This window comes from Lissotriton vulgaris, chromosome 1_2 (assembly GCF_964263255.1).
Source record: "Lissotriton vulgaris chromosome 1_2, aLisVul1.2, whole genome shotgun sequence".
Classification (NCBI taxonomy): Eukaryota; Metazoa; Chordata; class Amphibia; order Caudata; family Salamandridae; genus Lissotriton; species Lissotriton vulgaris.
Window position 1 is genome coordinate 268,273,844 of NC_141686.1, and position 13,457 is coordinate 268,287,300.

General features: G+C 47.1%; 1 protein-coding gene across 3 annotated transcripts in view; it reads right to left on the minus strand.

Annotated features, from left to right (window-relative positions):
- The window catches only part of KDM4A (lysine demethylase 4A), a 500,020-nt gene that overhangs the window by 149,038 nt on the left and 337,525 nt on the right, over nt 1-13,457 (minus strand). For all 3 annotated transcript variants that reach the window (XM_086953195.1, XM_086953196.1, XM_086953197.1), the window contains one exon: nt 938-1,049. In XM_086953195.1, coding sequence (XP_086809321.1) covers nt 938-1,049 — 112 coding nt within the window. The remainder of the gene's footprint in view (nt 1-937; nt 1,050-13,457) is intronic.

A 13,457-nucleotide genomic window follows, 5' to 3' on the forward strand; every position in this document is an offset into this window, starting at 1 on the left:
TCCTGAGTATTGGAAACTCCGTACATATGTTTTATGCTTGGCAAATTTCTGCTTGCTATTCTTAAAATCAGAAAAATGCACTTTAATCCACATGGGGTACACTTTTAGAACTTGCACTTACACCCACCAGCGGGGGCAAGCCATTTTATGTACACGGTTTTACACCTTTAAATCAATTTTATAGCTGTTTTATGAATCTAACGTCTATTTTAACAGTTACTAAAGCTCAACCGTTGTTTTAGATGAGTTTATGTACTTTTTATGCATTTATTCAAATGCAAAATAAAGATGTGATGAGGATTATCACGTTGTAAATATTCGCTCATCACATCAGCTTCCTGTGCACGTCATGTAAGTTTGGATCAACAGTGCTCGAATGCTATTCAGGTCTACAATTGTTTCATCACTATCTGCCTTTGTTTGTACTCCTAAACATACTCTGTGTCTCTTTCTTGTGTGCTTTCTGCCTCTGTTCCTTCATCGCCTTTGCTATCCTTCCCTCTGATTCATGTTCTCCATTAAGGGGTTGCCCAGTCCACTAGATCTTCCAATTATTCATCCGTGCGAGCACGTTTCATGTTCACTTCCTCCGCTAGAGGCCCATTCGGCCACATCTTTATACCATAATAAGTTTCAGTTAATTTAGAGAGTTATTCACAGGGATGGCCGAAACTTGAAGTTTGGTAGTAAGAAGTCCCTCAGGTTAGTGGAGATACTGCCAACCTGCCGGAGTAAACTCTATTCACCAGGCACTAAATCAGGCCATTAATGAGCCACCACATAAACCGGAGTAAAAGTGCAAGAGGGTTTCAGTAGGACAACAGGGGATATTCAAAAGCACATCTATCTATGAAAGTTCCAAAGCTGGAGAAGACTAAATATGAGGAGAGCAGTGCAGCACAAATTGAGATGCCAAACTGATTCTTGCAAAACTCACCATCGTCGCTCCCAGTCTCCTTCAGGACAAGAGGATGATGACGAGGCAGTTTGGCCAGAAGCTGCTTGCGGCAGACTGGGTTCTCAGATTCCATCATGTTGTCCTCTGCCACCTGCATGAGACCAGAAACTCTCACTCAGTTTCATGAGCCACCAAGTAACATAAAAGGAGTACATTTCCAATGACAACAAGGGGAAAGATCAGTTACAATGCACCACAGACGAACAAGTTACTTACTTTTGTTAACACCTTAACTGGTAGATGCTCGATCTAGCCGCTGATTCCTTAAATTAGAATATTCCCCAGGTGTCAGGCTGGATCCGGAAATTTTTGGTGACCAATACCCCTGTGCACCGGTAGGTGTTGTCGTTCGGCTCTGCGTGGCATCGTTCATGCTGGAAGTGATGAGTGAGGTTTCCATATAGGCGCCACCCCAGCGTGCTGACGTAAGTTTCTTTTCGTGACTTTCCAAGTCAGAAGCATGGACCCACGAAGAACACTGATCACTGGTGCGTTAAACTGGGGACCTTAAATTGGAACAGACCTTAATTCTGAAATCTGTTAGGAGATGATGAGTAGGTCAGTAAAGAATCTGTGGCTAGACAGTCTTTACCACATACGGCTTTACCCAAGGTAACTTGTTCATCTGATAGAGACTTTTAGTCGCAGATTCCTTACCTTAGAATAGATATGAGAGGAGTTGGCCTAACAGCTAGGGTGTCCGACCTAGAATCTGGGGAATTGGTTCGAGTCTCGACAATGACGCTGAACATCCTGTGATTCTGGGCAAATCACTTAATCTCCCCGTGCCTAAAAAAAATGAATGTGTGTGTCCTCATGTAACTGGTGCTATGTAAAGCGCTCGGATACCCGATTCAGGTCAAGTTTGCGCTGTATAAAACTCTGCCCCCCCCCCCCAAAAAAAAATCAATACCCAAGCAATACTTTCCCGGAGGAGGGGCTGCGATAAGGATTAGACTAAAAAGTACTGTAGGACCTAACTGGCAAAATGACCATCACACCACACCTGATTGTTCAGGCAGTAGTTCTTCGTAAACATGTGAAAAGAAGTGAGGAAGGGAGGTTTGCCCACCTTTGCCAACCCCACCCCTCAGGTGGGGGAGGCGAGGTGAAGCACAACTCTCAGTCCCCACCATCTTGCAGATTGGGGGACCCAGCCAACATGAGAGAGGCATATGCCCCCTCTTACTGGAGGGTGGCACAATAAGGGGAGGTGTATGCACCCCAAGGAAAGGACCCATTGGCCCGACCTTTACTTACCTGTAACGCCCCATAATCTAGTATTTAGGGGCAACCACAAATGTTGCCTCCTCAAACAAGAACCGACCAGAAGAAGAGAAGTAGAAGGACCGAATAAACCATGCTGAACGAAGAAGAGGAGGATGCCCACTGACTTGACCCCAGCCCCACCGGCCTGTCCTTACCTCGAAGCTGCTCCAGCAAAATCCCGGTGTGTCCTGCAGCCAGCAGCCCTCAAGAACCCGAAGGACCTACCCTACCTTCCAAAACCAAGACTTTATCTCCTGTGAGCACCAGATTGGCTCACCCACAGACTCTGGCACCAGTCAAATCTGCAAGTCTACACCACTCTGAACCCGACGCCATGGCCCAAGTGGCCCAACCCCACAAGGAGGTCTTCCCAGCGACCCTGACCTGAGATCTGGCCATCTCTAACCTGCCTCAAATCTCCAATTGATGCCTGCATCCCCGCTCTGGAAGTTCCCCCGACCCCAACCGGAGCTGGTAAGAAAAACCCAAAGCCTAAAGACACCCCTGCACCCGACGTCCCATGACCTTAGGTGGCCCAATTGACGATGTCCCAGCATCCCCCAGGCACCTTAACTTACCTCTCCAACCGGTAGTCACCTTCAGAACATCTTTGTTCCAAGCCTGCAGAATTTGATGCAACCGGAGAATACCCATTGAAATGAACAGGGCATCCAACGCCAAAACAGCACCCTGCATCCAGCCGCCCCTGGGCCGCTGGAGGTGTACCTTCGGCGCTAACTCGGATTCCCTTTGCCCTGAGCCTAACACCAGGAGCTTCACTCCCATAACCTTGTTCCCTGCTCGTGAGCAGCTACCAACATGAGGCCCATTGGATAACATTGGACCTCAGCACTCTGCACCAGGGCGCCCAAGTGCCTTTGAGTGGGATGTATGTCGTTACAACGCATACTTTTACAACGCATACCTTTACAACGCATTTTTTACACCGCAACATCCATTACAACGCATTCCATTACAACACATGCCATTACAACGAATTCTTTGAAACTACCTTTACAACGCATTCCACTACAACGCATACTACATTTACAACGCATACCATTACATTGCATGTATGGTAAGTATTGAATAGTGTAGGGGTAAAAAGTACTATTCTAACTCCAGGGGGTGCAGCAGTAGGGTAAGTGTTGGATAGTGTAGGGGGAAAAATTACTATTCTAACTCTAGGGGGTGCAACAGTATGGTAAGTGTTGGATAGTGTAGGTATGCGTTGTAATGGTATGCGTTGTAGTGACATGGGTTGTAATGGTTGGGTTGTAATGGTTGCGTTGTAATGGTATGCGTTGTAATGGATGTTGCGTTGTAAAATCTTTGTTGTAAAGGTAGTGCGTTGTAAAAGTTGCGTTGTAAGTGTTGTTTCCCCTTTGAGTGTGTTCTGAGAGGGCATCCTTGACCCTGGAGAACCTTGGTTCTAATCCCAGAATACCAACTCCCACAAATAGGTACTTACCTGTAAACTGTTAACTTCATTTCCTTCCATAGGATAGCATTGACTGCTTTTCCTTGAAAATTCTTCTAAGTGTGGAGTTGGTGTGTATGAAACATTGAAAAACTGTAAATGTACTAAAAGTCAATTACTTACACTTTGTCTGAGAAATGTCTCAGAGTGATATCTAGGCATATCTCACTGATTAGCAACATTAACTTAAAAAAGTAATCTAAAAATTAAGGTGCACAGTAATCTGTAAAGTAACTCAAAAGTAATTTCGAACGGCTGACTTGCCTGTAATTCAACCAACTGCATTTGAACCTGCATTAAACTGTAAATCACAGCATAAGATTTTGCAAAGTATTATTTCACATACCTGCACCAGGCTTGGCTTGGTTCTAGAAATAAAATAACTAAATAATATTTTTGATACAAACAAATTGGTCTGAGTTCAGTCTTTGAGTATGTGACATCATTTCAAGCCTGAGCGTGTACAACAAATGCTTAACACTACCCTCTGATAAAGCCTAAGGTGCTATCTACTTTTACCTCTGCATACCTGGACTCTGTGCCGACTACACCTCACTTAGGTATAGTATATACAGAACCAGCTTCCTACACTGGTGAATCAGGGGTGGGATATACAACTTTGCATTTGTTGGACTACTTGGTTGCCACCTGATCACACAACAGAACTCTTAAATTGTCTTTAGAATTTAGATTTGTTAAAATTGGCATTTTTGTAAAATTACCAAAAGACTTGTAAGGGCCTTGGATAAGTCCCTTTAGAATTTTAGAAAAATAAAAAGGTCACTTTAGCTAGGATTAGAGGGGTTAGAAATATTTTTTTAACAATGTCTGAAAACAAGAACCCAGCTAGATAACCACAATGGCATTTAGGACCAGGTTGAGGAGCTCAACCTCACCCCTTACCTTCACTTGTCTTTCAAGGAGGTAAAGTCCCTATGTAAAATTAAAAACATAACCAAGGGGTCCCATCCCACTAAACAAAAGATTCAGGAGCTATTGGCTGGGTATGCTAAGGACCCCCCATCTGAAAATGGCGAAGACCAATCAGAGGAGGAAGAAGAAGAAGGAGGGGAAGAGGATGCTATGCAACCCCCCTCACCCCACTTCATAGGAAGAGGGACTACTGTACAGTGAGGCCAGAGACCCCCAACCCTGGAGCCACTAGGAGAGTGGTAGTGCCTCAGAAGTACAGGGAGTTCCTCCTAACTTTAGTTCAAGTGCCCCTGACTCCAAGAGTAAACCTCTTGGTGCCTAGAAGCCACACAGGTGGATCAGGTGGATCAGGTGGACATCCTCAATGAGGAGGCCAGCCTTTTACCACGGTTGACGAAAAGCCTGGATCTAGAGACCAGGTTGCTGGCTCCAGAGAGAGAGAGAGAGAGAGCAGCGATGGGCCTAGCACCCATCAATGGTGGCAACAATTTACTTAAGGATAAAGAACAATTTTATGATCCTAAAATCCCCAAAGGGATTGTCCCTAAATACGAAGAGAGTGATGATATCACAAAATGGTTCACAGTCTTTCAGAGGGCTTGTGAAATGAGAAAAGTGAAGAAGTCACACTAGGGGGCACTCCTTTGGGAACTGTTCTCCGGTTACTGCAGAGACAGACTCCTGACCCTTCCTGGGGCAGATGCTGGGTCTTATGACCTCATGAAGAGAACTCTGATTGAGGGATTTGGAGTCACAACTTAGGAACATAGAATTAGATTCATGGGAGGGCTCACAAAACCAATCCTGGACTGACTTTGTAGACTACTCAGTCAAGACACTAGATGGTTGGTTAACGTGACAATATGCATGATTTCATTGGACTTTACAATTTGTTAATGAAAGAACACATTTTGAGTAATTGCACTAATGATAAGTTACAACATTTGGTAGACCTAGGTCTACCTTCTCACCTAGAACTGGGAAAGAAGGCAGACCACTTGGGTGAAGACAAGGGTGACTAAAACAACCACTGGGGGTGAACAAAAGAAAAGGGTTACAAAACCTCCCCAGGAAAAGGTGGTGAGAATCCCCAAGAAAAAAAAAACCTGTGTCTTCTAAAGTGCCCCAAAAACCTGCACAGGGAGGTGTGTCCCAAAACTCTTCCGAATCTACAACTAAGTACAAGGGAAAGAACTTGGATCCTGCAAAGGCCTGATGTAACAACTGTAGAAAGTTAGGACACTTAACTGGAGATGCTACTTGTCCTAACAAGAAGCCCCCCGGTCCTAGTACAGCTACTCCTGGTGTAGCAAGTCTCTAGAAGGGATCAACAGTGTTCCAAGAGCAAATCGGGTTGCATCGGGTTGCACAATGAAGCAGTTCTAGGGTAAGTTGAGTTTGCCACGGTAGCTGTGTAGCCACCCAACTAAAAGAAGTTTTTTCAATACCCTTGGAATAATGGAACTAGGATAGAAGCTCAGAGGGATAAATGTGCCAGTGTCACTATGACGAGAGGTACACTGGTTTCCCCTGAACAATAATTGATTGAGAGATCTTACCCAGTCACCAATGCTGACAGTGTTACCACTAACCATGCAATGGCTATGGTGACATTAGAGGTTACTGGCCTGAAACAGGTAGTGGTCTCTCCAAAGCTTCCAGCTGCATGTCTGCTTGGCAATGACTTGGAAACCTCAGCATGGGCTGAGGTTGAACTGAAAACCCATCCAGCAATGCTGGATATCCCTGAGATGGTGTGTGTAAAAATAAGAGCACAGAGCACAAAACGGGTGAAAAGGTAGTGTTAGTGTCTGAAAGTATGGCCCAACCTTCCAAGAGGAAAGGTAAAAAGAATGGTAACCCAGCTTCTGTACAGCAAAAGGATCAGGACCACTCTCCTCAAGGAGAGGAGGACCCTCTAGGGAAGATCTGTGCCTTGGACAGCAAGACAGTCCCACTCTTGAAAGACTGAGGCAGCAAGCTGCTGCACAGGAAAAGGGAGAGGTCAGTGGTACCCACAGAGTTTATTGGGAAGAGGGACTACTGTACAGTGAGGCCAGAGACCCCCAACCCTGTAGCCACTAGGAGAGTGGTAGTGCCTCAGAAGTACAGGGAGTTCCTCCTAACTTTAGTTCATGTCATCCCTCTAGCTGGGCATTTGGGCCATACCAAAACCAGGGAAAGGCTAGGGAGCCACTTTTACTGGACACAGATGTCTCAGAAATGAAAGGAGTTGGTCAGCTCCTGTGTCACCTAACAAGCCAGTGGCAAAACAGGTGGACACCCAAAGGGCCCCTTGATATCACTACCAGTAGTTGGGTTTCCTTTAAAAGGTTAGGTGTGTACATAGTGGGTCCACGTGATACTCCCACAGCATCAGGAAATAAATTCATACTAGTGGTTGTGGATCATGCCACGATGTATCCTGAAGCAATTCCCTCTCGGACTGCTACAGCTCCTGCACAAGCCAAAGTCCTCATTGGTGTCTTCACCGGGGTAGGGTTTTCTAAGAAGATGGTTTCAGACAAAGGTTCCAACTTCATGTCTGCTTACCTCAAACACATGTGGAAAGAGTGTGGAGTGCAGTACAAGTTTACTACACCTTATCACCCACAAACCAATGGCCTTGTTGAGAGATTCAACAAGACATTAAAAGGCATGATTATGGGGCTCCCTGAAAAACTCAAAAGGAGATGGGATGTCTTCTTACTATGCTTGTTTTTTCGCTTACAGAGAGGTGCCTCAGAAGGGAGTAGGGGCTTCCCCCTTTGAACTTCTGTTTGGCCATCCTGTGAGAAGACCACTCTGTCTTGTAAAAGAGGGTTGAGAGAAACCTCTCCAAGAACCCAAACAAGATATTGTGGACGTTGTGCTTGGCCTAAGGTCCAGAATGTCTGAGTACATGGAAAAGGCATCCAAGAATCTTGAGGCCAGCCAGGAGCGTCAAAAGCACTGGTATGACCAAAAAACAGCACTGGTAGAATTTCAACCAGGGCAAAAGGTGTGGGTTTGGGAGCCAGTGGCACCAAGGGCTCTCCGGGACAGATGTAGTGGCCTTACCCAATCTTAGAAAAGAAAAGTGAGGTCACCCACTTGGTTTACCTGGGCACAAGCAGGACACCCAAAAGGGTGATCCATGTTAACCGTCTTAAGATATTCAAGACAGGGCCAACATCCCCATGCTGATGGTGACTCGTGAGGATCAGGAGACAGAGAGTGAACCTCTCCCTGACCTCATCTCATACAGCCCAAAAAATGGGTCAGTGGATGGAGTTGTCTTTTCAGACACCCTCTCAACCCGACAGCAGACTGATTGCAAGCAAGTCTTGCAGCAGCATACAAAGCTCTTTTCATTGACCCTTGATCAGACAAACTGGTGTACCCATGATGTGGACACTGGTGACAGTTCACCTGCCAAAAACAAAATCTATCACCAGTCTGATTAAGTCAAGGGAAGCATCAGAGCTAAAGTCAGCAAGATGCTGGATTTAGGGGTTATTTCACCCTCTGATAGCCCCTTGGCCAGCCCAGTGGTTTTAGTCCCCAAACCTCATCCACAGGGTGGAAAGAGAGAAAGGATAAGTTACTTACCTGTAATCCTAGTTCTCTTCCAGGGGTATCCTCATCAAGTCATAAGCACTGAATATTCCCGCCCATGTGCGGGGACCCCGGAAATAATATAAAATTATATTTGGAAATCACATATATCTAGCTCCACATAAAAGTATGTACATATATCATTCTCTCACACCAATGCAGCCCCAAAACTGAGGCTAAATAATGTAATTACCCATACATAGACTGTATTTGCAAGTATATAAAAACACATTAGGTCCAATAGCACTTGAACTCTTGTGTTTTAATGAGCAAAACACTCATAAATCCTGAAAATTGCTAATAAATAGACATAGTTAGCCCACAGGCTGCATTGTAAAGCAATAGCATAGAAAATGAAAGCATTTCCAACACAAACTGGCACCGTGCCTTTAAGGCCGCCATGACCCCTGGCTTCCCATCATGCCTCAGGAGTGACCGTTAGGTCAGTTGTTCTTTGCATAACCTGGAAAGTCAGGGCTCAACAATAAACCATACACACTTTGACAACGTCTCATTTACCTGGGGAGGTGAGTGGGTTGCTTATGACTTTGATGAGGATACCCCTGGAAGTGAACTAGGATTACAGGTAAGTAACTAATCCTTCTCTTCCAGGGGATCCTCATCAATAGTCCTAAGCACTGAATAGAATAGCGAGGTAAATGAGAAACACATGACCCAACCAAAGATTGTAACAGCCGAAAATCAGCTGTTAAACATATTTCGCAAGGAGGCCTGGCCTACCTGGGTATCTGCTCTAGTGTCTGAATCTAGACAGTAATGTCTGGTAAATGTATGGATGGACCTCCAGGTCGCCGCCTTACAAATCTCAGACACGGGCACATTATGAAGAAAAGCTGTAGTGGCGGCTTTCCCTCTGGTGGAATGTGCTTTGGGAGAAAACCCCAGGGGCTTCTGTGCCAATTGATAGGCGAATTTGATACACAAAACTATCCACCTTGAGATGGAACGTTTCGAGGCTGCATAACCTGATCTGATCGATCCATAGTTGACAAACAGTTGATCAGACGTACGTATAGATTTGGACCTATCAAGAGAGAATTTAAAAACCCTTTTCAGGTCCAAAGAATGCAAGGCCATCTCAGCTGGAGTGGAGGGATTGGGAAAAAAGGTGGGTAGAGAGATGGTCTGGTTTACATGGAAATCTGACACCACCTTAGGTAGAAAAGAGGGATGTGCCCTCAACACCACCCTATTCAGATGAAACACTGTATAAGGCTCTTTGGAACAGAGCGCTTGAATTTCGCTCACCCTGTGGGCTGACGTGATTGCTATCAAAAAAGAAGCCTTCCAAGAAATATGCTGCAAGGTTGCTTTATGAATGGGTTCGAAAGGAGGACCCATCAATTTCGATAGCACCAGGTTCAACTCCCAGGGGGGCGACGGAGGGCGTAACGGAGGGTAGACCTTCTTCAAGCCCTGTAGAAAATCTTTCACAGCCTGCAACTGGAAAAAAGAAGGTTGGGAAGGTGACCGCCTATAAGCTGTTATAGCTGCTAAGTGAACTTTAATGGAATTAAATTTCAACCCTGCTTTAGCCAGATATAATAGGTAAGGGAGAATGACCTCTTGCTGATCCTTGATAGGATGACAATTGTTCTGCATACACCACATGTAGAAACGCTTCCACTTGCATGCATATGAATGCCTTGTGGAAGGCCGTCTCACCTCTTTCAAAATGGACATGCAGTCCTGCAGCAGTCCTAGGTGGCCGTATTGTATGACCTCAGGAGCCATGCTGCCAAGTTCAGTGACGGAAGGTTGGAATGATGAATCCTCCCGTTCATCTTTGAGAGCAGGTCCGGCCTGCACGGCAGCCTCTTGTGAGGACACTCTGACAGATGTAGAAGGTCCGTGTACCACCACTGCCTCGGCCAATCGGGGGCAATGAGAATCATCCTTGTGTACGAGTGAGTCGGTTTGCTCACCACCTTCGGGGACAGCGGGAAGGGGTGGAAAGGCGTACACAAATTCCCCTGACCAGTCTATCAAAAGGGCATTCCCTTTCGATCCTGGTCAGTAGAATCTTGAGGCGAAGTCTCGGCATTTGGTGTTTTCGTCGTCCGCAAAGAGATCTATTGTGGGACGAACCCATGACTGGAAGATGCTTTCGACTACCTCGTCATTGAGAACCCAGTCCTCTTAGTCTTCGAAATGCCGGCTTAGAGCGTCCGTTCTCACGTTCTGTTTTCCTGGGAGATGGACTACTGTGACTGACCAATTCCGAGCCAGGAGCCAATGCCGTCCTCTTCCATATGATACGCGATGCTTCCCCCCACTGGAGTGGTCAACGGCACTGGGGGAAGAAAGGACTCATTGTTTGGATTGCGCCTTGTTGGAGTTATTGCCTTGTCGCCGATTAGCTCCACCGCTTGAGGAGCGCCTGCCCCTATATTGGGATTTTTGCTGCCCCTGTTGGTCTAGACCCTTCTGCCACGGAGGGGTTTGAACCCTGTGTTGGGAGGATCGCTTGTTGTAGGGGCGGAATCTTTTGCGGAATTATTTTTTCTTTTCAAGCCCTACAGCTTTTAGCGTGTCTAATTCCGTCTTCATACGCTGCATTTCCTTATCGGTGTGTGAACTGAATAGAGATGTTTCAGAGAAAGGCAGGTTCATGATCTGTGTCTGAGCTTCTGGCTTTAGGGCGGTAAGGCGCAACCACGAAGACCTTCTTGCACATACCCCATGAGCATATCCATGCGCCGACAGGGTAGATCCATCCGCTGCAGCACTAATAATCTGGTTGGAGACTTTGCTGCCCTCCGTAAGGATCTCTTCGAAATCCCTTCGATGTTCCTGAGGGAGTTTTTGAACAAAGCGCTGTAGGGAATCCCACAGGGATCTATCATAGCGGCCCAATAGCGCCTAAGCATTGGAAACCTTCAGCAAGGAGGCCGAGGTGCCGCATACTCTTCGCCACCAGGAGTCTTGAGTCTTGCTCTCCTTGTCTAGAGGTACAGTGGAGGAAGACGCCACTGCATGGATCTTTCTGGCCGCTGCGATTACTGAATCCGGGGGAGTGTCGGCTCTGAGGAATAGTGGGTCCTTCTCAGGCGACCGATATTTTTTAAGAATCCTCGCTGGTACTGACTTTATGGTTGCAGGCGTGAGGAATATTTTCTCACGCCTGGTTCTGGTTCTATTATTCTGGTTCTATTATCCCTATTATCCCCTGGAACCAAGGGAAGAAGAGGTTTGGCCACCGTCTTGTGATGCAGTGTTTCAAAAATCACTGAAGACTTGGTCTGGCGCGCTGTCATGGGAATATCCAGCTTAAGCGCCCCTCTGCCTAAGATGTCCTGGAAAGTGAAGATGTTGTCCACTGGAGAGATTCTCAACAGTGGGCTATCGGTTAGTGTAGGAGAATAGTCTCTATGGGAGCGAGTAGACGATGAAGTGGTAGGAGATCTGCGCTCCCTTCTCCTGCTCCTTGACCTGGACCTCCGCCTGCTTGAGCGCATTTTGGTGCGCGTTCGCTCTCTGGGCCTGGAAGGAGGTCGATCCCGATCCACCTGCTGCGTTAATCGAGCGGCTGTGTCTTTGTCGGGGGCCCAGTGGTGTAAAGGTCTGTACCACCTAGGAGACAGCCTGACGGAAGGCGACTTCGGTCTTTCTGTCCTCTCAGGGGAACGTGCTGGAGGAGATGGATTTACCTCTTCGTGCTGCGATCTAGACGGTGAATGCTCTGATGCACTGTCAGAAGAATAGATCACAACATCCGAGGTCTTAGATGCTGATTCTCATGAGAGCCTGAGGGAGATGACGATAGGCTCACCGGAGGAGAGACCTTTCCTGAAGGACATCTAGAGCGAGATCTGGAGCGACTCTGTGATGCCTGGTGTCTTCGTGGAGACTGCCCTGAAGAAAATCTCTTCTCTTTTGAAGGTGGACTCGAGCGTATAGGAAAACGTCCCCTTGACTTGGAACGCCTCTCCGGCGCTGATGCCGCCTCCTTTCTCGGCATCGACTTTGGAAATCTCTGCATCGACGCTGGCTGGTGACCCGGTGATGGAGTTCGCAAACTCGACGTCGACCTTACAGGGGTCTTCTGTGTCGAGGTTGGGACCAACGCCAGTCTCGACACTGGAGGTGGCGGCTGGTGTCTCGACGCCTGAGACTGATGACCCATTCTTGGCGGAGACCCGTGGCTCGACATCGAACACCGGTGGGACGCCGATGGAGCAACCTGCTTCAAAGTTGAACTCCGGTGATGCGGCGTCGATGACGAGTGTCCTGACGTCGAACGCCAGTGATGAGGCGTCGACAAAGCGTGCCTCGACTGCGAACGCCTCTGCCTCGACATCTAACTCCGGTGCGTTGACAGAGCGCTGTGCCTCGACGGCGATCGCTGGTGCGACGACGGAGCACTGGGCCTCGACGGCGATCGCTGTGGCGACGACGGAGTGATCTGCCTCGACATCGTATGCCCACCTGGCGACGACGGAGGCCTGCCTCTCGAAGTTGAACACCACCTAGTTGACGTCAACGGAGGTACCGGAGTCTTCGCCGTCGAAGAATGTGTCTTCGAAGGTGTCTTCGCCGTCGCAGGCAGCTTTGACCCCGATCCGGACGCCGACTGAGAACAGGCCGGGACTTCTCTCGACCCCCAACAGCGTTCTTCTCTTCTGCTGCCTTTTAGGAGACCTACCTCTTTGAGAGAGGCCATACATTCTGATTCTCTCTCTGTCCTTGAGGGTTTTCCTTGATAAGTTCTTACAATGTTGACAGCTGTCTGCTATATGAGTCTCAGGGAGACAAAGGGTACACACAGGGTGTGTGTCAGTCCTGGATTTTTGCCACAGGAGGGGCAAGGAACGAAAAGTGAAGGAATAAACCTTTTCTGAAGAACAAAAAAGGCAGCACCAGCACTCTAAAGTCAAAAGACGTTGAGTGAAAGTGAAAAAGTTGAAGAATTTCAATATATTTTTGACAAAGGCAAAAAAGGTACGAGCTGTAAAACCAGGGTCCTGACTGAAGGAGCCGGAAAGAACAACTGACCTGACTGTCACCCCTGAGGCATGATGGCAAGCCAGGGGTCATGGCTGCCTTAAAGTCACAGAGCCAGTTTTTGTTGAAAATGCTTTCATTTTCTATGCTATTGTTTTACAATGCAGTCTGTGGGCTAACAATGTCTATTTATTAGCAATTTTCAGGATTTATGAGTGTTTTGCTCATTAAAAACACAGAGCTATTGCTATTTGA